This window comes from Panthera onca, chromosome A1 (genome assembly GCF_046562875.1).
Source record: "Panthera onca isolate mPanOnc1 chromosome A1, mPanOnc1 haplotype 2, whole genome shotgun sequence".
In the NCBI taxonomy this organism is placed as follows: domain Eukaryota; kingdom Metazoa; phylum Chordata; class Mammalia; order Carnivora; family Felidae; genus Panthera; species Panthera onca.
Window position 1 is genome coordinate 236404001 of NC_138339.1, and position 27168 is coordinate 236431168.

Genomic DNA, 27168 nt, shown 5'->3' on the forward strand with positions numbered 1-27168 from the left:
AACGGGGACAGAGTTTCAGTGTGGGAAGGGGAAGGGGTTCTGGAGGTGGGTGGTGGCGGGGGTGGCACAGCGGTGGGAGTGTCCTTAATGCCACCGAACTGAACACTTGATGTTAGACTGATACATTTTATGTTATATATATTTTATTTTTTTCGTCTTGTATTACCCATATTTATATTCTTTCATTGCAGTTTAGCCCCAGTAGCACATATAGGTCTTGGGCCCTAGGATAAAATCAGCCATTTTATGGTATATATGTTTTACCACAAGAAAACGAGACTCGCGTGACGGTAGAAATAGCACGTTTCTGTTGAGTGGCCTGGCGGTACAGGACAGGGGAAAAGAGATGTTCCAGCCCTCTCACACACAGACACACACACACACACCACACACATCACACATACCCCACACACATCCACACATACACACACACACACACAATTATTTTTTTACTGGTGAGAATGTAACATAAGGAATAACTAGATGTATGTACACAGCTTTACAAGCCATTTTGTTCACTGAGGCAGCTTACATTTTTGGTTACAAAGATAATAGGAGTTTATTGAAGAAAAAAATTATTTTAGGCAGAAGAGAGAGAGTATGAGTAGGGGAGACTGGTCGGCGGGGGGGGGGGGGGGGGGAGAGAATCCTTTTTAATGTTTGTTTACTTTTGAGAGACTGACAGAGCATGAGCAAGGGAGGGGCAGAGAGACAGGGAGACCCGGAATCCGAAGCAGGCTCCAGGCTCCGAGCTGTCAGCACAGAGCCCGATGTGGGGCTCGAACTCACGAACCGTGAGATCACGACCTGAGCCGAAATCGAGTTGGACGCTCAACCGAATGAGTTACCCAGGTGCCCCACAGGAAAAACAAAAAAACTAAGAAGAGTGGGATAAGATAAGAAATTTACAAATAGAGATTACCCCATCCTATAAACTGGAAATGAACACTGTCAACATTTGGTGAACAGCCTTCTAGACTTCTATTTACATACAAATATAATTCTGATTTTTATAGAACCACAAACATACTAAAGCATACAAAAAACACGCACATAGAAAAAGATGTGAAGAAATTATGTGTTTACATATATACATCTATACGTTTTTGCGTGTATCCAAAGTTTTCACGAGAAGTGACCTCTTTTATAAAAAGGAAAAAATATTGTGAAGTTACTGTTTTCCTTTTTTAAAACGAATGTTAAGTATTGACACGCAATTGCAAACCAGCACGCAGTAGGACAGATACCTGCACACCTTTGCCTAGACCTCTATCTGCGCATATGCTCCTCTGAGCACAGGGAACTCGCCCGGACCCACTGCCAATCAGCTCAGCAGGTCTGTGTCATGCTCACTGTGAGACGTTTCAAAATTATTTAAAAGTAAAAGGTACTGCCATTCCTTTTCGAAACGGCTGTTTCCTAGGGCTCAAGCAGTGAAAGTGCCAGATAAACCTGCAACTTACCTTGTGCCAGAAATTAAGAAAGCACCAAGAGAATAATCGGGACGTGTCAAGATGACACATGAGCCACCCTGAAGGGACTTCCACTGGCCTAGGCTAGGAAGTTGTGAGTGCCAAGGTAAGTAATGGTAGCAAAGGAGCATCAGCCGTGGAAGAGGTCCAGAAGTCCATGCTAATTCGTGTAAATAAATAAATGGGGAAGAAGAAGTTCTTTCTTACCACAGGAAACCAGCTAATGAATGTGGAGAGAATGATGGAATTATGAAACCAGCATCATGGTAATGACTGATGCAGGTAAGAACCACCGGGGGATGCTAAATTCCAGGGTGAAAGTTTGGAGGGTAATGGGATATTTACATGGTCTCAGAGAGTCTCCCAGAAGGTATTTGTCAATTACACAGAGAACAACAAGAATTTTACAGCAGCGAAAACCTGACTGATGCCACCTTAACGAAGGGACCCAAGTGAACCTGACCGGGAATGGGGCGGCTGCACAAGCTGTGGCTCCTGATATGGGGCACTGAGAAGGACACAGCATCGCCTCTGCGGTACTTGGGAATCCAGTCGTCTGGAAACAGCAGACAAATACTGGCCTGTGTCCGTCAAAAAGAATGATGTCATGACACAAAGAAAGATTAAGGACCTGTGCCAGATTAAAATCAAGTAAAGAGGTTTGACAACTAAGTGCAACAAGGTTATCTGGGGTTTTCTTTTACTGTAAAGGACGTCTTTGGGACAATTACGAAAATCTGAATATGCTCTGCAGATTACACCATAGCTTTGACTCAGTGCTGATCTCCTGATTTTAATAAGTGTGCTGTTCTGTAAGAGAACGTTCTTGCTCTTAGGAAAAGAATCACCGTAGCATTAAGGAGGAAAGGGATATCATATCTGCAACTGATTTTTAAGTGGAGATGAGAAAAATGTATACTTAGAAAAATGGTAAGGCAGCTGTGGAAATGAGATAAAATGTTAATATTTGGGGAATCTGGGTGAAGAGGACGTGACAATTCTTTGTTCTATTCTTTCAGCATTTTTGTAAGTCTTAAATTACGGCAGAGTAAAAAGCTGAAAGGAAGAAGGCATTTGCACGAAAGCAGGAAACCCCGGTGAGCTGTACCAAACCCGGGCGTTAGCCGGGCGGATTCTCTCCAGGGTCGGCGTTCTGTTAAGATGGCACCAAGGCCATCTGCCTGTTTAATCTCTCTTCCCCAACAGAAGTGCAAAAGAGGCAGAGTTCGCACAAAGCTGCGTTTTATTACATTTCACATTTCAGTGTGTTTCTCAAGAAACGACTCCGGCGCCCCGACTCCAGCGGTCGTGGCCCAGTACGGTACCTGGGAACCCAGGGTTCTGGGTTCAGGGTTCTGTCTGGAGGCTCACCCGGCTATTGTCAGGAGCTGTCGAGGAGCCAACTATCTGTGCAGGCAAAGGCAAAAGCAGGTGCGCACACACCACGGACAGGCCTATGTTTTTATTCCCACCCCCCTGCTACAACAGAAGACGGTAAGGAGCAAGGCCAAGCGAGTCTGTTGAAAACTTCTACGCCACACCTAGAAACCCGGACCTGCAACTTCTTGGGAAGACAGACCGGACGGTTCCCGGAGTGTCAGCCGGTCTAAGTGGGAAACGCTCAGCTTAAGGAGTGGCTCCAAGGCCATCGAGGTCTGTGGGAAACCCTGCCGTCCGTCTCCCTCCCTGCTGTTCTTTAAGAAATCCTGAAAGACATTCATGGACACCTCCAAGCTCGGCTTGAATCCACCAGCAAGACAGGATACACACTCCTACTCTACAAAAGGACCCTGTCAGTGGCTCCTGGGTGGCTCGGTCAGTTAAATGTCCGGCTTCGGCTTAGGTCATGATCTCGCGGTTCGTGAGTTCCAGCCCCACCTCGGGCTCTGTGCTGACAGCCCGTCGGCGCAGAGCCTGCCAAGGATCCCCTCGCCCCCTCTCTCTCTCGGCCCCTCCCCGGCTTGCGCACTCTCAAAAATAAATAAACGTTTTGAAAAAAGGATTAACAGAAGGTTGACATTATTTTAACTCTGTTGACCCAAAACAATAAAGGCAAATTTGCTTTTCAAAGTTGCTGAATAATTCTAGAATTTTAATGAGCTGCTTCTCTTCTTTTGAATACGTAGAAGGCTCAAAACACCAAAACCATCGGGAGACAGAGAATAACTTAACAAGATTAGCTGTGCTTAGAAAACGAAGCAGAGCTCCTCAGCTGTGGGACAAGCGGGGACAATTCTTTGCAGGGTGGGCGTCCCCGGGGTTCCCCTGACGGCCCCTTACCCGGCTGCACTTACCGCAGGTCTGGGCCGAGTCTCGGTGACACTTACAACACGGTCTGGGAGCAGATCCGCTGAGCTGAGGTCTGTCAAAACATGACAGTTCAGAACCGTTGTACTGAATGTCCTGTGCTCTCAGAGACCCTACAGGGGGCGAGAATTCGGTCAGTGGGGACCATTTCCTCCGTAAAGGAGCCCATGAACACCATATGCAGACATGCACCATTCTGGCTCTTGTCTTGCTGAAGAAAAAGGTGGCTAGCGTTCCCATCTAAAAATACTTCTCCTCACACGGAGACACAAATACGAAGCAATTTGTCAAAGCTCACGCCATAGAGTACTTCTGTTGCCAGAACGAAGACCGACTTCCATTTGTGCCTAGAGGCACGGGACACGGCCGCCTTTCCCACGTCCTTCTACAGCGGTGCCCCTGGGGGACCGGGTGGCTGTGAGCCCGTTTCCACGTGTGCTCCATCCCTTTCACAGCTCTTGACCGTTGTCTTGGTCAAGGCCCTCGGGGAGGTTCGAGTGACCGCGACGATAAACACACTTCACCCAGATGCTAAGGAACAGACAGAGCTCAACACTCACAGCTGGGTTTCTTCTCCATGAACTGCCTCTTACAATAGATGACACAGAGGACGAGCAGGGCCAGCAGGACGGTGGCCAGGGCGCTGCAGATCACGGCCGCCAGGGCTGTGTCCCGCGGGCTGGAGGCCGTGGATGGGATCTTCACGAGGTTGACCTTGCTGGTACCTGGAAACCACAGGAAGGGGATCAGCAGGCTCTCGACAACCCAGGAGACTCTGAGGTTTCCACCCGACATGGTGGTTGCCTTTAATAACGGCCTCCGTGCAAGGTAAGGAAGAGCCCAGAACACAGGGGGAGGGATTTCCAGATGGCTCGAGCGTTCCCACCTCCCGGGTGACTTCTTTAAAACTACACCTCCTCCCAGTAGCCTTCCCGCAGCACTGTGGACACACAACCTTCAACACATCGTGTTGTCTGAATGTGCCTCTAGGCCCGCTGGGCCAGAGCTGTTGGGCAGCTGGAATTCTTCATCTTTCTGTGTCTCCCAGTAGTTGATGCAGAATTTGGCACATAGTAGGTATGTCACGATTGTTATTTAATTGGAACTGGACGACCTAGATTTTCAAACGGCCTGAATTAAGAGGTGTTTTTTGGGGCAACTTCAGGGAAAAACAAGGAGCTAGAATGTTCACAACCTAATAATAACCCCCAACTTCTGAGACAGTAAATATTTTTCATGCCTGTCTGTTAAATTACTGAACATCTAAATTTTGCAGGAAAAAAAACAATTCCTGTTATTATACTATGGTTGGGCAGCACTGTAATGTGGTACGAAAGTGTCAATAAAGAGATTTTATTTTAATTTTATTTTGTATGTTTATTTATTTTGAGAGAGAGAGCGTGAGGAGGGGAGGGGCACAGAGAGAGGGAGAGAGAGAGAATCCCAAGGAGGCCTGGCATTGTCGTGCAGAGCCCGACAAGGGCTCGATCTCACAAACCGCCAGATCTTGACCTGAGCCGAAATCAAGATTTGATGCTTAACTGACTGGGCCACCCAGGCGCCCCGAGATTCTGCTTTAGAGGGTGGGACTGTGCCATGGTTAAGGGCTGAGATTCTGGAATCTCACTGCTTGGGTTAACCTCTGGATGTGCAACCTTGAGCCAATTGCTCAATCTATTGGAGTCTCATGCACGCCTCTGCTCTCTGGAGGGGTTGCTAGTAACTGTCCCCCCTATTGAGAGGACAAAATGCATTATCAGGGAAAGCGTGTAGAACACGTCCTGTACGCAGTGCTCTAGAATCATTAGCTCTCGACTGCTATCATTATTAATGATGATAATAATTAGCACTCACAGTTTTAGGGTACGGGGATGAACAAACATCTCATGTAGTGCAGCCGCTTCGTAACTGAATTAACCGGACAAGAATCTGAGAGAGCCTGAAACCTACACAGAGGGGCAATTACGCTTTCTCCTCCTCTGGGCACCTGACCCCTGAGTGAGGTGAGCCCTCATTCTGCCCCTTCAGATGCTCTCAGCTCCTTGGGAGTCCCCCTGAGGCTGAGGGTTACTCCAGACCACTGCTGCCTGAGGGAAACTAACACGTGACCCTCATGTTTGTTTAAGTTGTTTAGATGCCCTGTTAAAAAAAAAAAGAAAAACAGGGGCGCCTGGGTGGCTCAGTCAGTCGAGCATCCGACTCTTGGTTCCGGCTCAGGTCATGATCTCACAGTCGGTGAGATCAAGCCCCACAGCGATGGAGCGTACTGTCAGCACGGAGCCTGCTTGCGATGTTCTCTCTCCCTCTCTCTGCCCTTCCCTGTGCTCTCTCTCGTCTCTCGTTAATAAATAAACTAAAAAAAAAAAAAAGGTACAATTAATCTATTTTACCTAACCCAACATACCTTAATATATATGTATTCATGTATTCAATATAAAAATTGTTAGTAGCGTCTTTTACGCGGTGTATTTTGTACAACAATGTCAAAGCCCAGTGTGCCTTCACATTGATACGCCCATCTCCGTTTGCACTAAGCACATTTCGGGTGCTCCATAGCCACGTACAGCTAATGGCTATCGTCTGGACATCAACACTCTAGACGTTAAGGGTTGGTGTCAGTATTTGTGCGGCATGGCCCCTAAAGGCAAGCCAACTCATCAGCTGGTAACTGTCTTTCTTTCTTTCTTTCTTTCTTTCTTTCTTTCTTTCTTTCTTTCTTTCTTTCTTTTTTTAATGTTTATGTTTGAGAGAGAGAGAGAGAGAGAGGGAGAGCAAGCGTGAGCAGGGGAGGGGCAGAGAGGGGGGATGGTGGACAGAAGATCCGAAGCAGGCTCCTCCCTGGTAGCAGCGAGCCCGATGCGGGGCTTGAGCTCACGAACGGTGAGATCATGACCTGAGCCAAAGTTGGACGCTCAACCGACAGGGCCACCCAGGCGCCCCAGCTGGTACCTTTCTTCTGGTCCCTGGTTACACTTCTGCCTTCCCCCATAAGATTGTTTTCCACTGTGTGACACTTGAGTGTAGAAAACAGAAACTTCTAGGTTTGTAATGTTGAATCATAAAAACATGATAGCAGGGTGATCATCTGAGAACACTGAATCTTGGTATTTCTAGGCTCAGTGACTCTGGGGTCACCCTGATAAAAGTTTCTTATTGCCCAGTGGAAGGCACCTAAGCTATATGGCTTGGGCTTGGATGATTAGGAATCATAGTCCAATCAGACATTTTAAAGGATGTTTGCTCATAAACATGTTTAATATTCCTACCAATACTTACCACTTACAGCCATACAGACACCCTATAGTAACCCAATAGCAGGTACTGAAGTTTATCCCACAGCAAAGTACATCCCTGACCCGACAAGAGATGGAATCTGAATCTGAAACAGCCTCTGCGGGTGGACAGGTGCACAAGAGGGTGTACGAACACAGGAACCGCTGGACAAACCACCCTGACCAATCGATAACCGAACAGGAATTCGTATCCTACGCAAGGGACAGGGTAGGTGGCCTGCAGGGGAAGGGACCTGGGAGATTTGGCCCAAACGGTGAAGTGGTGGGAAACTGCCACCTCGCTCGTGCTTGTGCGAAAGGAGCTTGACTTCAGAGCGGGATCAGGTCCCCTCGCTTAGCCTCTTCATCACATAACACAGCTCCACACGACGCGGGGCTTTAGCAAGAGCTGTTGTCGGGATGAAACACGGCACGTGATTGGAGCTGAAGATCTCAAAGTTCCTAACTATGTAGTAATTGCCGAGTTAAGCGCATTGATTCATACGGTATTGGATATTCGGGAAAACCCTACTAAGACTTCAGGTTCCAGTGGAGCCCCTACCAGAACCTGCAAGTTCTTGCTTAACCTCCTTTAAAATATGTTACTCACCTCATTTGCCTTCACCTGACAGCAACTGTTTCCAACTTATAAACACGCTAAAGTGCCCCCGGTGGGGATTTTATTTTGAGTTTGGTGGTTGGTGACTCAGGATCTATTTTCCCCAAGCTAATCATAAAGGTCCTATGAATACATATCTTTCCACAGTAGGGTATTAATACTGTAATTTCAGTGACACCGAATTGCCATAATAACTCAGTAAGCCCCCTCGCTAACATTTCCCCGAAGATGAACAAGAAAAATACGGTAGTTTTGCCTCTCCATGTTTGACATCGACGTAAGAAAAGGTATCCTGCTAACTCCGACACCCCCTCAGAGAGGTCTCCATGGGAAGCAGGGCTCTGGAAACCACATTCTGGATTTCTGTTTATATGTCCAAGTTTATGACAACAGTTACAGCAAACAAGCCATTTTGTAGGACATGGGCTCATCCTTTCCAGTTCCATCATCACATAGAGCAAAGCAGACGTAAACGTGGACGTTGTGGGAGACTGGGCCGCACAGCGTTTGATTTAAGAACAACCCCAGGGGCGCCTGGGTGGCTCAGTCAGTTAAGCGTCTGACTCTTGAGTTCAGCTCAGGTCATGATCTCACCGTTGGTGAGTTTGAGCCCCGTGTGGGGCTCCGCACCTGGGATTCTCTTTCTCCCTCCATGTCTGCCCCTCCCCTACTTGCATTCTCTTTCCCTCTCTCTCTCAAAATAAATAAACTAAAAAAAAAAAAAAAAAAAAAAAAGAAGAACCCCAGAAACTCATTCACATAAGTTTCTGGTAAAAGTCTGTTTCCTTATCATTCTTTTTGAGTAGAGAAAAAAAAGGGGGGGAGGGGAGAAAGAGAGGGGGGCGTTTGGTACCAGTTATAGAAAGTGGTTTCTCTTACATTAAGTCCCGGTTAATTGAGATATTGCTGAGAAATTCTCAGGAAAGGCTTCATCTGCTACCAACTGAAAGTTTCGCTTTGCTGACCTGTGATTGCCACAATGATACTGAGATGAAAAGATTCTTTCCACCCGCGTGCCTTGACTACATTCCCGTCCACAGTTGACCAAGCGTACTGAATGCCTGTGAGGACTTTCACCCATGCCTTATTGGGATTCTGAAGAGTTGGGGACAGGAATGTCCACAGCCTTTGGAAAGTTTTAACTCTTCTGGAATACAAAGGCCTCTCTTACCCTAATTAAGTTATTAAATTCCACTACCATCTTAGCACTACCTTCTGGCAATTTACTTCAGAGCGAGAACTGTTTTCTTAGCCGAAATTTTGCTCTACTGTTAGGTAACTGCAATTTCATATCTACGTTTCCTTAGGCGTGCAGCTCAACTAACAGGCGCTGAGTATCTACCGTGAATAAGACATCCTACAAAGCATTAAATAAGCTGAAAGAGAATCTGAGTAGAAGAAAACGGAGGTCACCTATAAAGTCTGGCAAGGGTTTCTAGAGAAGTCCACGTTCACCCTCTCTGGAGTGCGACCAAGGTGCAAAACACCCAAGCCGCAGAGATACTCTGCCCGCACCCTACCCCCTACACAGCCTCAGAATGTAGCTGCAGAGACGCATATATATTGGAGAGATCTCTTCTCGGACTCTGACTACTCATGGAAAAGTCTTAGAAGAGGAACACTCCTCAGAAGCTGCAAGTCGGGAACTCAAGTGCAGGCCGCCGATTTCCCCGAAATGTGCTTCTCAGACCTCTGGGTGCTTGTAGAACTCTGGACGCTGCTAATGCACCCCCGGTGACTTCACTCCCTTGACAACTGGGCAGAGCCGGGAAAGTGCGCGGACAACCTGTGTCTCCCAGATGAGAAAACCAAGACTTCAGGTAATTTGCCCAAGGTGCTACAGCAAAGCGGGGACAGCTCAGGAACTGGAGCCAGGCCTTGGGACCCTTGCTGATGGACCACGCTGGTCTGTGGATGCAGGTAGCTTCTGAGTAACACATTCTCCCAGGGAAAGATGAAGCACAGTGTGGCTCGTGTCTGTGTGAAGGACGTGCTCTCGCCTGCAGGTTGAAACCAGCCGGGCCACGGAGGGATCGGGGGACTTTCTGAACAGCAGACCGCCCAGGCGTGCGTGAAGCCAGTTCCGCACGGACGCGTCTTCCCCCGAGAGAATATTTCAGGGCCCCTCGGCCTCAGTGTGGGTCTTGCAGGCGGGCACGCGGGGCGTCGCCTGGGCATCACTGAGGCGGGGAGGAGGGGAACTGAACCCGGGAAGGGTCGGAAGCATCAGGCTCGTGTGTGTGCTCCGTGAGGTCTCGTGTGCATTTCCGTGCTTCTTCCGTGCAGATGTCCCTACCTGCTTAACCACCCCAGCTTCCCAGTGGTCTGTTTAAAACCTGCGGAACAGAAGGTCCTTCTTCCCCGAGTACGTTCCTGACAAAGGGCCCTGCTCAGGGAGGGCTGGCTTGGGAGCAAGGAGACTGGTCTCCCCATTCCGGCTCTCACGGCTCTCCGCACTGGCTACAGACAAGACTCACCCCCTCTCTGAATCTCGGCTTCCTCCCAGGGAAGGGTCAGTGGCTGGTCACACAGACACCAGGATCCACCAGCAGGGAGGCCGAGGGCTCACTGAGAGTGTCTCTCGGGCCGGATGAGTGCGGTGCTAGCTTCTGCGCACCCTCGGACACGTTCGCTATCACGAAAGTCCCGTGACCTATCTGCGGCCTGGCCGGTTTCTTCCCGCGCGAAGGACCGTGGCCTTGACGTTAAAGAACAAGATGAAGCAGGATGCTGTACTTCCCTCCCCCGCATCTGTGTGTCCAGTCTGTGCGGCTTCCCTGAACTCTAGATTCATCTGTCCAACAGCTTACTGGACATCTCTGCGCGGACAGAGATGCATCTCAGGCTCAAAACTGAGTCCAGAGCAAGACCTCTGACAACCTCCGACAGCCCCAACCCCCTCATTTCCTCCCACACCCCTCCCTCCCCACAGACCTTTCTGGCCCATCACTGCCGGTCCGCAAGGCTCGTCCTGGGCCGCACGGATCACTCTTTCGGCTGCCCCTCTGCAAACATCACCCACTTAGTGAGGCTTCCCCACCGAGCCCTTTCAAACCGCAGTGCCTCCCCACCCCTTCTCTGCTTGCTTTTCCTTCCCACTACTTACTGCCATCTGACACTTGATGCATTTGTTTGATTCAGCATCCTTCTCCCCTCTGGCGGGGGTAACAGAACGTATCCTGCACCCCCAAACACACCCACCGGGGTTGGGCCCCGCAAGAGGCCACGTTTCCCAGCCTCCTTTGCAGCCAGATGATGCCATGTCTAAGTCAGAGCCAACAGGGAAGGGGGGCGATGGACAGAAGTGATCCGTCACCTCTGACGGAGGGACGAGCAGCTCGCCCCAGACATCGCCTTCACTGTGGGCTGGAAGCTGGATATGGCTGGACTGTGCCCAGTCTTGAGCCCACGGATGAAGGAGATATCCAAAGGCTGGCAAAGCGCCGGGGGCAGGAGGCCGGGCTCTGAATGACAGCCGAGAGGCGGGCCTGTGCCACCACCCAGAACCGGATGCACGACCGCAGAGGTGGGAGAGGAACGTCTGTCTTACGCGGGCAGCGGTATTTTTGGGTCTCCTTCCACCCCCGGTGACGGTGCAGGTGCGGGCAGCTGGCGACACTGGGTGTGACGTTACTGTGACCACAGGTGGAAGCACAAGGGTTGCTCGGGGCTGGCGATACACAAACCTGGAAGATTGCTGAATGGATAGGAGACGACAGCTTCACCTTCTCCAGGCAGTTTTAATTAGCGCTCCAAGACTGGTCACAGAGGGGTCTTATTTTAGTTATTATACGCCAAGTGTCATCTGAAGTCAATCATACATATACAGTGATGACTAATTTGTAGTGAATTACCAAAGAAGCCAGCAAAGGGAAGGACCTTCGGGAGGCCAACCACCTCAGCTTCCAGCGAAAGCCGCCTTGGTGCCGACTTTGGAAACTGATTCCGAGCTGAACCGGATAAAGGGAACAATTAGGCACTCCCATCATTTTACCAAATCAAACGTACTCAGCTTACACTTTTTCGGGGCCCCGCCCCCCTCACACTATGCAGAAGCGTGGAGAAAATGACACGCGCATCTAGAGAACTGTTGATGACAGGAACCCGTGATTATTTTCTAGAGACAGTTACCCGGCTTATCAACACTACAGGCCAAACGTCGTGTCTGCAGGGCAAACGCCTAGAGCGGGCCGGCCCCTTACCTACTCACGTTCGAAATGTCATAATAATCCTCTGCAGTGAGGGTTTGTTGATGAAGAAGGCTATATACATCGCTATAAATATATGTATGCTTTTTCACTTCAAACAAATATTGGGTGGTTGGATCTAGATTTGAGCCTGGTTTATCTGACACTCAAATTTATGCTCGCTCGTTTTTTGTTTTTTTGTTTTTTGTAAATTATGCTAAGCTTTCCCCAACCCTTTAGAGCAAAAAATATATTACAGTGTGAAAGATTCTTGGCTCAAGTTTTGTACAGACAAGTAAATTCTAGTTAATTGGCTAACTAACATATACAATATAACTTAACCTAATCCAAAACACAAACCTAGCTTCACAAATTCAAACTGTCTTGGGGCACCTGGGCGGGGCTCAGTTAAGCATCTGACTTTGGCTCAGGTCATGGTCTTGTGGTTCGTGAATTCAGGCCCCATGTCAGGCTCTATGCTGACAGCTCAGAGCCTGGAGCCTGCTTCCGATTCTGTGTCTCCCTCTCTCTGACTCTCTCCCACTCATGTTCTCTCTCTTTCTCTCTCTCTCTCTCTCTCTCTCTCAATAAAGATTAAAAAAAATTCAAACTGTCTTATCCCTAAGATTAAAGAGGCTATGGTTGCATTTTACTGCAGGGAAAAATAACTTATGACCTTTTTAAGCATTATTTTTTAAACTTTATTTTTAAGGTCTTTATGATATAATTAGATGAGTAGCAAATAGGTATAGTAGGGAAGAGCAAGTTGTAAACGAATTATGCTTTCTAAGTTCCATTTTCAAGATTTCACGAATACCTTGTGTTTCCATCAGAGGGTTTAGCACATGCAAATAAGACATTAGGTTTTCTGCCCTCTGACAGACAGGTCATTCCAGTTCCAAGGAAACAGTTCAGTTCATGGCTTTCTGTGCTCTCCTGTCATCACCAATAAAAATCCCACACGAAATGAAGGTTTAACGAGATTAAAGCCCAGTGAATCTGTTTCTGGCAATGTTCTTAATTAAAAAAAAATGTACTAACAAAGAGCTCTTTGCAACGTTAACTGAGGCAAGGATACAGTTTTGGAGTGCAAGCTTTATATTGTTAATCTAAACTGGCTAAACAAAATTATCGTTGTTAACACTCAACATATGAATTCCAGATATACCACAAGAGTCGGCCACTAAACGAAAACAGTTGGATTTTTTTAATCCACTTTATACCAAGCATTCGGACACTGGATAAATGTAAAAGAGTGAGACGTCATCACCTTTATGTATTTTTTTCATTTTAGACTTGGGTTTTAGAACTATGTGGTTTGTTTTGCAGTAACTGATGGGAATATTAGTCCAAAATGAGCTTTTTCTATGTGTTTCTATGTATGTATATTTAAACCGGACTGATTTTTTTTATTGTGGTAAAATATACATAACATTTACCACTAGTGACATTGAATATATTCGCAACATTGTGCAACTGTCACCACTAATTCCGGCACGTTTTCATCGCCTCAGAAGGAAACCCCATACCCACTGAGTACTCAATCCCCATTCTCCTTTCTCTCTACTTCCTGGCAAGCGCTAATCTGCTTTCTGTCTCGATGAATTTTCCTATTCTGGATATTTCATATGGATGGAATCATGCAATATTATGTGGCCTTTTGTGTCTGGCTTCTCTCACTTAGCGTCATGTTTTCAAGGTTCAACCGTTTTGTATTATTATGAGAACTCCATTCCTTTCACATTCGAGTAACATTCCACGGTACGGACATACAGCTTTTGCTTATCCTTTCATCAGATAACGGACATTGGGGTTGTCTCTACCTTTTGGCTACTGTGAAGAATGCCGCCATGAAGATTCACATATGAGCTTTTCCCATATATTTTAAAACTTTTCACAAAGATGCATTGTTTTACATGCCATCAAAAGACACGTTATTATTACACTAAAGCATTAAGTCGGTGAATGACTCAGGAAATAAAAGTATTTCCTGAGCAAGAACTAAGAGGACAGCGGAGGATGACGATGATGGAGAGTAGAGACACTGGTCAGGGTTAGTTCACGTAGGGAGGAGTTTGGATTCTATTCCAAGAATAATAGGATATAGTCAACAACAGCAGAATATATACTCTTCTAGAGTGTATGTGGAGTATTATCCAGGACAGAACATTTGTGAGGTCACAAAACTAGTTTCAATAAATTTTAAAAGTTGAAATCATGTGGGGCACCTGGGTGGCTCAGTCGGTTAAGCGCCCGACTTCAGCTCAGGTCATGATCTCACAGTTCGTGGGTTCGAGCCCCACATTGGGCTCTGTGCTGACAGCTCAGAGCCTGGAACCTGCTTCGGATTCTGTGTCTCCCTCTCTCTCTGCCCCTCCCCCACTCATACTCTGTCTCTGTCTCTAAAAAATGAATAAACCTTAAAAATATTTTTAAAAAAAGTTGAAATCACACAAAGTCCCTTTTCTAATCACAACGGAATGAAACTAGAAATCACTAACAGAAGGGAAACTGGACAATTCACACATATGAAGAAATATACCCTTAAGTAACCAGTAGGTTGAGGAAGAATTTGCAAAGGAAATTTGAAACATTCTCTGAGATGAACAAAAACAAAATCACAACATAACAAAACCTAAGGGATACAGCAAAAGCGATGTTTAGAGGACAATTTCTAGCAGTAAATGTCCACATTGAAAAAGATCTAGGGGCACCTGGGTGGCTCAGTCGGTTAAGCGTCTGACTTTGGCTCAGGTCATGATCTCACAGTCTGTGAGTGTGAGCCCCACGTCGGGCTCTGTGCTGACAGCTCAGAGCCTGGAGCCTGCTTCGGATTCTGTGTGTCTGTCTCTCTCTCTCTCTCTCTGCTCCTCCCCTGCTCCTCTCTCTCTGTCTCAAAACTAAATAAAAACATTCTAAAAAATTTAAAAAAAAAGAACAAGAAGATCTAAAGTCAATAACTTAACTTTCAGCTTTTAAGACATTAGAAAAAGAAGAGCAAATTAAATCAAAAGCAGGTGGAAGGAAATAATAAGGATCAGAGCAGAGATAAATGAAACGGAGAATAGAAAACAATACAGGGAATCAGTAAGCCCAACAGTTGACTCTTTGAAAAGATCAACAAAATTGACAAAAACTTCAGATGGACCAAAAAAAAAAAAAAAAATGGAAAGGATTTAAGTGATTAAAATCAGAATTGAAAGGGAGGACACTGCTACGGACTTTACAGAAATGAAAAGGAGTCTAAGACAATCCCGTGAATAGGCGTACACCAACACATTAAATAAACCAGATGAAAAGGACAATTCTTAGAAACGTACAAACCAACAAAGCCGAAACAGAAGGAAAAGAAAATCAGAAGAGACCTATTAGAAGGAAATGGACTCAGAAATCAAAAACCTCCCCAAAAAGAAAAGCCCAAGACTGGATGGCTGCACTGGTGAATTCTACCAAGTATGTCTGTATGTATTTGTGATTTTTTTCTTTTGAGAGCGAGAGACTGCATGCACAAGAGAGGAAGGGGTACAGGGAGAGGGAGGAGAGAATCCCAAGCAGGCTTCGTACTCAGTGCAGAGCCCGATGTGGGCCTTGATCTCACAACCTTGAGATCAAGACCTGACTGGAAACCAAGAGTTTAACCAACCGAGCCATCCAGGTGCCCCTCTACCAATCATTTAAAGAAGAATTCACAAAAATAAATAATAAATAAATAAATAAATAAATAAATAAATAAATAAAAATAAAAATAAGGAATTCACATCAGACCTTCTCAAACCATTCCATAAAGAAAAAGAGAGACTACTTCCAAACTTTCTACGAGTTCAGCATTACCCTGATAGCAAAGCTAGATAAAGGCACTACAAAGAAAGAAAACCACAGATCAAGATCCTTTATAAAGATAGACACAAAAACCCTCGACAAAATCACAGCAAATCAAATTCAGAGCATGTTAAAGGATCACACACCATGACCAGGTGGGATTTATCCCAGAAAGGCAGTGATGATTAATAAAGATCAGTCAGTGAAATACTTAATAACGAAATGAAAGGGAGAAAAAAAAAAAAACACTGATCATCTCAATTATGCTGAAAAAACACTTCACGAAATCCAACACCCTTTCATGATAAGAGTACTGAAAAAAGGGGCCCCTGGGTGGCTGAGTCTGTTGAGCGTCTGAATCTCGATTTCAGTTCAAGTCATGATCTCATGGTTTGTGGATCGAGCTCCGTGTCCTGCTCTGTGTGGACAGTGTGAAACCTGCTTGGGATTCTCTCTCTCCTCCCTCTCTCTCTGCCCCTCCCCTTGTGCACGTGCACTCTCTCTCAAAAACAAGTAAGGAAACATTTAAGAGAAAGTTTTTTAAAATACTGAATGAATTAGGAAGACAAAGGAACTTCCTCAACACGATAAAGGTCATATGTGAGAAACCCATAGCTGACATCATATTCAATGATAAAAAACTGAATGCTTTTCCCCCCAAAACAGGAAGAAGACAAGAATGCTTGCTTTAACCACTTCTATTCAACCTCGTGCCAGAAGTCCTTGCCAAAATAGCTAGGCAAGGAAAAGAAACAAAAGACACCCTAAGTGGAAAGGAAGAAGCAAAATTTCCTCTGTTCACAGACGACTTGGTCTTCTACGTAGAAACCCCAGAAGATTCCACAAAAAGATGATAGAACAAATTAATAAACAAATTCAGTCAAGTTTTAAAGACAAATCGACACATAAAAATCAGTTGTATTTCTATACACTAGCAAGAGACAATCCCCAAAATTAAGAAAATAATTCCATTTGTAATATCATCAAAAAGATTAAAATACTTAAGAATAAATTTCACCAAGGAGTAAACTTGTCCACTGGAAATCGCAAAACGCTGGTGAAAGAAGTTACAGGAGAGCGAAGTAAATGGAAAGACATCCCGTCTTCATATATTGAAATACTTAGTATTGCTAAAATGACAATACTACCCACAGTGACACGCACAAGGTGCCTAGCTGGTTCAGTCAATAAAGCATGTGACTCTGATCTCAAGGCCATTCATTAGTCCAAGCCCCACACTGGGCATAGAGCTTACTTTATTTTATTTTGTCATTATTATTTTTTAATGTTTTACTTTATCTTTGAGAGAGAGAGGGAGAGAGAGAGAGAGAGGGAGAGGGAGAGAGAGAGAGAGAGAGAGAATGAGTGGGGGAGGGGCAGAGAGAAGGGGACACACAATCCTAAGCAGGCTCCAGGCTCTGAGCTGTCAGCACAGAGCCTGACATGGGGCTTGAACTCACGAACCACAAGATCATGACCTGAGCTGAAGTCGGACGCTTAACTGACAGGTGCCCCGGGCCTAGAGATTACTTTAAAAAAAAAGTACAGATTTAAATTTAAAAACTCACTAGAAAGTAACAAAGTGATAAGCATGATTCAATGCAATCTCTATCAAAATCCCAATGGCTTTTTTTTTTTTTTTTTTTTTTTGCAGGAATGAAAACAAATCCTAAAATTCATATAGAACTTCAAGGAACCCTAAGTAGCCAAAACAATCTTGAAAAAAAGAATTGAAGGATTCCCACTTCCCAAATTCCAAGCTTACTATAAATGCTGTAGTATTCAGAAAAATATGGTAGTGACATAAGGATAGACATACAGACCAATGGGAAATGAGTAAGAGTCCAGAAATAAGCCCATACAAGTCAACTGATTTTTAACAAGGGTACCAAGACCATTCAATGCGGGAAAGAACAGTGTCTTCAACAAATGTTGCTGGAAAAACTGGATGTCCACATGCCAAAGAATGAAGTTCTTATGTATCTCATATCGTATTAAAAGGGCAACTAAAAAAATGAATCCAAGACCTAAATCTGAAGGTTGAAAGCTATAAATTCTTAGAAGAAAACACAAGGGAAAATGTCCATGACCTTGGGTTTGGCAATGATTCCTTAAATATACACCAAAAGCACAGGCAATGAAAGAAAAAACAGGTTGGGCTTTATCAAATTAAAAAAGTTTTGTGCTTCAAAGGACACCATCAAGGACATGAATGACAAGCCACAAAGTGTGAGAAAATATTTGCAAACCACATATCTGGGAAGTGTTCAGCATTCAGAATAAAGAGCTTCTCCAAACCTACAAAAAGGCAAGCAATCCAAAATGGACAAAGTACTTAAACATCATTTCTCCAAAGAAGGTATATGGACGGCCAAAGGGCCCCAGAAAAAAATACTCAACATCATTAATCATTAGGGAAATGCAAATAAAAACCACACCTACCAGGATGATGATGATGATGATACAGAAAATAAGTGTTGGTAAAGACGTGCACATTGCTGGTGGGAACATCAGTGATATGGCCACTGGAGGATACAATGTGGCAAAGAGAAATACCTGTTCTGTTTACCATTCTGTTTACAATGTGGCAAACAGAACTACCATACAACCAGCACTTTCACTCCTAAGTATATACGCAAAAGGATAGAAAACGGGGACTCAAATAGATCCTTCTACGCCAGTGTTCACAGCAATGGCCACAAGGCGGAAACAACCCCGTCACCTATCAACTGATGATTGGGTAACACAACTGTGGTGTATACATAAAGTGGAATGTCACCCAGCCTTAAAAAGGGAGTGAAAATTTGCCACATGCTACGACGTGAACAAACCGTGAAAACATTATGCTAAGTGAAATAAACCAGACACGAGGCCAAACATTGATACAGTTCCTCTTGTATGAAATACCCAGCATAGGCAAGTTGACAGAGTCAGAAAGCAGAGCAGACCTCACGAGGGGTGGACACGGGAGGCGAACAGGGAGGTACCGCTTAGTTGCTAGGGTTTCTGTCCGGACTGGCGAAGGGTTAGGGAAGCAGATGGTGGCGGGGTGGGGGGTGGGGGGGCAGCACAACACTGTGGACGTAGTTAATGCCGCCGAACTGTACATTTCCAAATGGCGAGTTCTATCACCATAGAAAAAGGATAGGAGGAAGTGCCTAGAGGGTCTCAGGGGTGGACGGTGACGGGCTCTGACTTCCACTTTAGAAAGAGGGCCGCCTGCAGAGGGAGAGAGGACATCTGGTGGGAGGGACCACGAGGGGTCCAGACGACAAGGATGACGGCTCGGGCTGAGCTCACAGCCAGGGCGGTGTCGTCGACCGGCTGTATTTGCGAAAGGCTTGTTGTGAGAGCACCTAGATACACTGAGCGGCGGTTGGACGCAAGGCAGGACGGAATCCAGAATGATGCCCAGGTGTCTGAAGACCACGGGCAAATCATAGTCCAGTTGCTAATTTTTGGGGAGAGTGAAAACTTGAAGGATGGTGGGGGGGGGGGGGGAGGTGGCAGGAAGGTAAGGAATAGACAATTCTGTTTTGACTGTCACGCTTGAGATACCTATTCTCTACCCGCGTGGGGCTGTGGAGTTGGCAGATGGCTGGACGAACAAGACCGGGGAGAGACAGGAACTGGAGACACAAATGGGAAAATCCTGAGAGCGAGGATAACACCTGAAGCCAAAGGGCTGGTAACATCCTCCCCCCCCCCCCGCCCCGCCCCCATATGTAACGTAGTCAAAGATAAGGACCTAGCACAGAACCCAGGTACGCTGTGAATTTAGGAAATCTGATGGAAGAGGAGGAGCTAGCCTCTGAGACCAGGAAAATAAGCAGGAACGGTGTTAAGGAAGCCTGGAAAAGAATGTGTTTCAAGAAGGAAGTGGTAAACCAAAGTTTACTGGGATGAATTGTTCTGATTCTTAAATAACTAGGCTACGTCACGGTATTTTATTTTAGGGACTAATTATAGAAAGCATATTTTAACATTCCAGCAGGAAGCTAAGCAGGTATGTGATTTTAAAAAGCTAGTGACCTTGCTCATTGGAGCTACTGTTGAATAAATTTTTGAATTAAGATGAAACCAAAATGTGATTTAAAAATACGACGTCACCAAGTAAAATTATACAAGCAAAGCACGGTGGAAGTTCATAATAAATAGTAATCATGACTTAAGCAAGATCCCACTGCTTATGCAAGATTATTTACTTTAAAATAGTTATCATTTTTCAAATGACTAGGATCTGCATCTTTTTCCTAAGGAGTCATTCTGACTTGACTTTGAAGCATCACCCAAATATGTACATTTTTAGCTTAACATCTCTGTTTACCAGCATCTAGGACAGACAGGTGTGTGTGTGTGTGTGTGTGTGTGTGTGTGTGTACAATCAAAAGTTCACCACGTCTGCAGGTTTCAAACCCGTTCTGAGTGCCAAGTTTCCAAGTTAGTGCTCTAAATGTTTTTACGGATTTTCTTTTTTGAACTGAGAGCACATCAAAACCACTACAGCTCTGCAAGCCCTTCTCCTTTGTGGAGCCACATTGTAACTAATGTCTGTTGATAAAGAACTTCTGAGCTTCACTCCTCGTGAGTTCTCTTCTAGCCAGCACACTAATTGCCATTTCTTCCGTGATTTAAATGCAAGTGAATCAAGGCAGAATCCCAAAGGGGCCCCAGGCTGGCTTGCTTTTAATACTCCGGCAGACGATTCACAAACATGGCTATATTATAAACAGAGCCCAACCCTAAGAAGTTAACTTTTATCACTCGATTCCCCGCCTGGCTAAGTTGTATCTAAGGGCCACTGCACATAAAGAAAGTGGAACGTGAAAGGATGTCCTTGGAACGCCAACGATCCACGTATATGAAACCCAGTCTATTGCAATGGCACTGACAAGGTCTGCAGCTGTAGCATTATGGGATGAAGGTTATTCTGTTCTTTAGAGCGTTGTGGAGCAGGTGACCCTGAGAGTTCCCCCTAAGACTCTTTGAACCCTCTCCCCAGTGGGCGGCCCTGACTTGATCAATTTCTTCTTCCTCTGGGCTGCCTGCCCATCACGGTTTTATTGCCATTGTCAGCCTGTTACCATGTTTGCTGGGAGGAAGCCATGAAGAAAATGCGACATGCCCTTCTTGGGGGAGTGGGGAGGGAGGGGGAAATATAACTGCACTCGTTCTTAAATTTAAAGCACCAAGGAGTGCACTCCACACTTATGTTTATTCTCATATCCTTATATGAAGACATTTAAACAGTAATTTCCCTTAGATTCATAACACGCATTACTCCTTACTGTAAGACACTTAAAAATATATGGCTAGACGACCGTCTGAATTGCAGAAGGAGAGGTGCAAATATTGCAATTACAACATTAGTTATGACCACCAAAGCTTTATCTTGCATTCTGGAAAGCTTTCACCAAAACGTTGTGCTCAATTTCCTAGAACAGATGTGTAACTGGAAAAGTATAAAGTTCTTTAAATAACAGGTCTACCAGTTACCAGTTATTTGCGATCTTATCTCCGCTCTTAGGAAACCTTCACTGAAGCCAGTAGTTTTAAATCATCTCTCAGGGAGTAAGACAAAGGCAACTGATTGTTAATAATTTGGTACTGACACAACACTATTATGAATCAAAGGGTTAAAGATAAGGTGGCAGCATATTTTAATTATGTAGAACAGTTGTTTTCCATTAGACCCACGGAGGAAGCAGAAAATGGTACCAATGACTGTCCAGATACATTAATATACCTAACAGCAAACTGAATGGGCAGATTCTACTGCTAAACAGCTCATATTACGTAGAGCATGTTCACGTAGTGTGTACATGAAACTGATTTTACTAAGCGAGAGCTAAAACAGCCAACGCACGGACTCTAGAGGCCTGATCTGCTGTTTCTGCTGGGGGCTCTGCTGTGGGAAGGTACTACGAGAACTGGAAGCATTGCTTGTTGACCAGTTTAAGCACTTTGCTTCTGAAGGCTCACAGATTAAACCTTTAAAAAGGATTAAGACAGAAACCTGCCTCCACTGGTCCGTATGTGATACCTGTATATCAACAGGTGCTCATCCTTTGTTCCTTTTGTCTTTTCCTGGTTTCAAAACTTACTGTCAAGGGGCGCCTGGGTGGCTCATTCGGTGAAGCATCCAACTCTTGGCTCCAGCTCAGGTCATGAGCTCATGGTTCATGAGTTTGAGCCCCACACCTGGCTTTACGCTGACAGTGTAGAATCTGCTTGGGATTTTCTCTCTCCCTCTCTCTCTGCCCCTCTCCCCTCCCCACGCTTTCTCTCAAAAAAATAAATTTAAAATAAAAACATGTTTGGTTTTTTTTTTTTTTTAGAACTTACTGTAAAACACCACACATTCTAATTGTTAAGAACTCTGTAGTAAACAGTCTGGGTTTCGAATCCCCACCTGGCCACTTATCAGCAGCATTACGACCAGCAATGACAACTTTTTGCCTCAGTTTCCTCATGGATACAATCAGGAGAGAATAATAGCTACCTCACGGGACTTTTTGTGAGAACTAAATGAAATAATGCATTTAAAGGGATTATTAGTAGAGTACCTCACGCACAGTAAAATTTCTGTGTTAACCATGCTTTTCCCCAAGACCGTTCAGAATCGGACATTATATTGTAATTATTATTATGTCAGGATTTGGATTGTCTTTTAAGCAGGTTGAAACCACCTACATAGTAGATAGGCTGTTGAATAAATGGGTGGAATGAGCATAAATGTGTCCTCATAACACACCCCTAAAGCACTGGAAAGTTCAGAAAGAAAATTAACAATAAAACAAACCAAAATAGTTCCCCCCAGAAGTTTAGATGCATTTCTTATAAAAGACATAGCTCCCACTGCTTTTACGGAAGTATCTCAGAATCTTACCAATATGATCTAACTGGTAACATTACGCAATGTTCAATAACAGTAAGCAACAATTAACAAAATACCTAAACCTCAAGGAATATTGGGACTAAAATGGTAAAACCATTACTAAGAAAATCCTTTAGGGGGAAAAAAAAGAAAGAAAGAAAAAGGAAACATCCAAGGGGCACCTTGGTGGCTCAGTCGGTTAAAGGTCTGACTCTCGATTTTGGCTCAAGTCATGATCTCACAGTCATGAGACTGAGTCCCGTGTGGGGCTCCACACTGGGTGTGGAACTTGCCTGGGATTCTCTCTCTCTCCCTCTCTCTCAAAAAGCGACAAACAAAAAAACTCCGATAAGCAAATAAGAAAGTTTAATTACCTATTAGTTACAGTGATACCTCTGACGATCCAGAACTCGGGCATAACCGCCAAGAGTTGAAGGCAACCCCTACGGTTCATGCTCTCACTCGAGGGATACAGAAGACGAAGGCCAGGACCTGTACTTACTTTTCCTCAAACACACCTTGTTGAGGATTCTGCAGGGGTGAGGGGCAGGCTGACCTTACCACAAGTGAGGGCAATCTTGGTACAAGGTGTCCAAATTCTTCCAAAGGCTTATAGTAAGTTATTATTGGCATAGATATTTGGAGAGAATGAACTAAAATAATGATTCCTCTTTCTTCCCTCGCTCCTTGAGCAGGACTTATTACCTACATAGTGACAGACACACAGAAACAGAACAAGTACTAAGGAGAAACAAGGGTACACATTTAAATCACATGCAGAAAAGGGGTAGGGAAGGAGGAGAGAGGTACAGAAATGATGTCTGAAAGGAAGACGCAGAGAGGAAGTCTATGTCTATTCACAGACACCTCATTTGTCTGGTTCTACTGCCAATATTTAATTGGCAAGATTACGGCAGAAAAAAAGACCAGTTACGTGGGCAGGGTAATTTGACTCTGTTCATTCATGAGGGTGGGTTGGTGACACTGAACATCTTCGACATGGAGGACTGCCGGCACGGGAAGAGAAGGACTCACTCTTGAGAGGAGTAAAGAGAAGGAAGAGAAAGAAAGGAAGAGAAAGAAGGAGAAAGACGAACGGAAGGCCCGCTGGCCCAGCAGAGCAGCCGTAAGCAGAAAGATACAGGGACCGATGGAAAACTGTATCCTATGTATCCTATGCCTCTTTGCTCTCCTTGATTTACCTTTTTATTTTTACGGGGAGAGTCAAACTCTCCCTCAAAGTTGGCCGCATTGCAGTAGTCAAGGAAGTCTGCAACAGCATTTACTCGGCAATAAGCTGACGGTATGAAACAAAGTAGGGATTTGGTCGTTTCGAACTCTCATCAACACGGCTCAGTGCATTTGCTGACCTGAATTGCTAACCTGTGAGTTTACAAAACCTGATTTAAAAAACTAAGGCAGAAGTCACCAAGTCTGTGGTTGGTGCGTATAGACACGGGCTTGGTTCCCTAGTCAACGCAGACCATTATTTTCCATGCAAACCTCCTCTAACTAAATACACGGCCTCTGACAGCACGTTTTAAGAGTCTTTGGGGCAGCTGAGCTCCTCTCTCCTCTCAGGCAGCACCACCCAGAACCCTCTCCACTGCTCCAGACATCACCACGCCGACGCATGGGATGGTGTAGATGCCGACTCACGCTGCAAAGGGAGCTGATGGTACTTCGTAAGTGCAAAGGGTTGTTACCGTGCCAATGTCATTTAGTTTTGTTCCTAAGCCGGAAACACACCGTACCATCGTTCGTGCTGACTGTTCTGGTAAGTGCCTTGTATTTAAACTGCCGGAAACATTGATTTTAGAATACTCTTTCACATCCAGCACTGTATGCTGCTTTCAAAGATCGACTTTCCGAATACTGGGGTCTTTCTCCTCGTCCCCCCTACAGCCACCACCCACCTTGGTTCTCGCCTGTCACCCCTTCCTCAACTGCACACCACGGCCTCCAAAGCGGTTTGCGTCCTTCCAGGCGTGTGGACCACGGGCTGGACGCAGGAGCCTGTTTTGTTTGGACCACACGGTATTGGCTGGGGAGGTGCCTAAGCCGTGAAGACAGAAGTGTGGACTCAGACCCACGATCCTTCACGGTTTGCTCCCCAGCACTGGGTGTGGGGGGAGGGAGACACCAGGGGAAGAAGGGGGACAAATCAACCCGGCATGTGGATATGGCTGAGCGCTCACTCCATCACGGCTCACTCTGTTACCGACAGTGAGTGGCAAAGATTTTTAAAAATGTCTTTAAATGTAGCTTTAGGGGCGCCTGGGTGGCTCCGTCGGTTAAGCGTCCGACTTCGGCTCAGGTCACGATCTCGCGTGATCTCGCGTGAGTTCGAGCCCCGCGTCGGGCTCTGTGCTGACAGCTCGGAGCCCGGAGCCTGCTTCGGAGTCTGTGTCTCCCTCTCTCTCTGCCCCTCCCCCATTCATGCTCTGTCTCGAAAATAAATAAACGTGAAAAAAAGTACAATACATAAATACATGCGGCTTTGGATTTTACTCATTAGTCCAATATGTGAATGTTTCTACCCAGAAAAGGAAAATTAACTGTATTTATAAGACGTTTTAACCAAACAGCTGTATTTCTTTCCAACAGGACAAAAGAGAATCATAGATGCACAAGATAAAGAGTTTTTGCTCTTTAAGATGCACACGTCATGGAACGCGCTATCAGAAATGCAGCAATGAAAGTAAAGGGACCTGGGACCTAAGGGCGCTCGGCAGCCCGGTGACAGGACTAGAGCAGGTGCGACGCAGGGCCGAGCAGACCAAGGGGTCAGGGGCATTGCTGAGAGAGGGGCTGGGCTGCCGGCTGAGGGATTCAGTCTGGCGACAGACAGAAAGGCAGCTGTGAAGGCCGGGGAGGCAGGAAGAGCGTGACCTGTGACCTGCGGGGCTGGAGGTCAGAGAGCATGGCCAAGTTCACCCAGGACGTGAAGAAGCGTTCGGGAAGGGAGAAAATCCCAGGCAGCGGCCCTGTCGCTGGAGGCTGATGTCACAGTGGCTGAGACTCGGTGAATTACTTCACTAGGCTTGGTTTCTGCCCTTCGTCATCTTGCTTCAGATCACCGGGCCTAGAGGTCTGTGTCCCGCCAGGGAAAACAGGACGGAAATGATCACGCGTGTCTCTGAGGGAAAAGAAACAGAGAAGGAAGAGAGGCGGAGAAGGCAGCTCTCACAGGAGAGTGGCTGGCCGGGCAGGGAGGTGACCGACGGCCGCTGGCCGCCCGCAGTGGAGACCACCGGGTCAACCAAAGACCGTCGCCGCCACGTGCTGTTCCGGGAAGGCCTGTCACGCCCACGGCGAGCTCGCTGCTCCTTCTCTTGGGCACTCGGTGGACTACAAGCGTAACTCTTTGGTGCTTCCATCGTGATAAACACCATAATTAACGCCGGAAACATTACAAGCCACAAAATGGCAGCGGATTGTCTACGGCAGTTCTCCGCGCCCACAATAAAGCGAAGCGACTCTTCCCACTTCCGAGGATGTTTTTCTTCTTCTTCTTCTTCTTATCCCACAGTCCTGTAAGGTCTTGCTGTGTTTATCTGACCGATGGAACGGTGGAGCGCTTAAACTTCCACACCGGGACACAAAGAGGACACCACAGAAGAAACACATCACTACGGCCTTAAACATCTGTGCCGAAGGATACACAGGCTCAAAGACAGTTTTGCTTCAACTGGGACTAACAGACGGGGTTGCCATCTGGGAACTGGAACAAAGATCCGAAACCGGGCCTCTGCCCTGGTGTTCCCTGCGCAGCGCGCTTAACCCTTTGGGTGCCAGAATCCATTTAGGCGCCTGGACTCCATATCCTTGTAAAAGCAGGACCGTGTTCATTTTGCCTCAGAGTGGAGAAGGCGGGATCAAAGAGGCAAGCTTTTACCTAAGGACTCTGCCTCCTGTAATTGTGAGCTTCTCTGTTATTAGCAAAGTGGATAATTTTTATTTACCTCGCTGCAGCATTTAAAGAAGTAATCTCCTGTGAAATTACCCTGAGATGATGAAACTCCAAATGATTTCTGCCCATTCACTTCCAACTACGGAAAAATAAGGCATGTACATTTATGCACAGCTTAATATGGCTGGGTCTACACTGAACAGGAAATCGGGATTTAGGCTGTGCTTCTTGGTGTCGCCTAGTCCGGCAGAATTGATTCTGCTACTTACGAATTTATATACAATTTTAGAGTCGACAGAACTTATGGTAACGAACAAAACCCTGGGTGAAGTCGGAAAGAGCCCGCTCTTCTGCGGACTTGGAACGTGGAGCAGATTCAGGAATTCGACCGATGCTTTATTTCCTCTCTTCAAATTATTAACATCTTCGTTTGGTACACGAAGAAACCTGGGTCACAGAAAATCTAAATGTCTGGTTTGAAAGTTAGTACAAGGACCAGGACTCCGAATCACGTCCTCTTCCCAGGGAAGGTTACGTGAGCTAACATGTAAGACGCATACTGGTCCGTACTGGTCCTGGGATGATCAAAGCGGGTGGTTACGTGAGTGTCCTTTCAGTCCTAATTAGTTCTAGACGGCAGAGAGAAACTCCCCCGACTTTACGGTTCAGATCTTTGCCGAGGCCCTAAAATAACAGACAACA

General features: G+C 45.8%; 1 protein-coding gene across 8 annotated transcripts in view; it reads right to left on the reverse strand.

The window, feature by feature from the left end:
• Positions 1-27168, reverse strand: part of TNFRSF19 (TNF receptor superfamily member 19) — a 90702-nt gene that overhangs the window by 5744 nt on the left and 57790 nt on the right. For all 8 annotated transcript variants that reach the window (XM_060637526.3, XM_060637525.3, XM_060637528.3 and 5 more), the window contains 2 exons: positions 4340-4504; positions 3767-3892 (listed from right to left, as the gene is read on the reverse strand). In XM_060637526.3, the coding sequence (XP_060493509.2) occupies positions 3767-3892; positions 4340-4504 (291 nt within the window). The remainder of the gene's footprint in view (positions 1-3766; positions 3893-4339; positions 4505-27168) is intronic.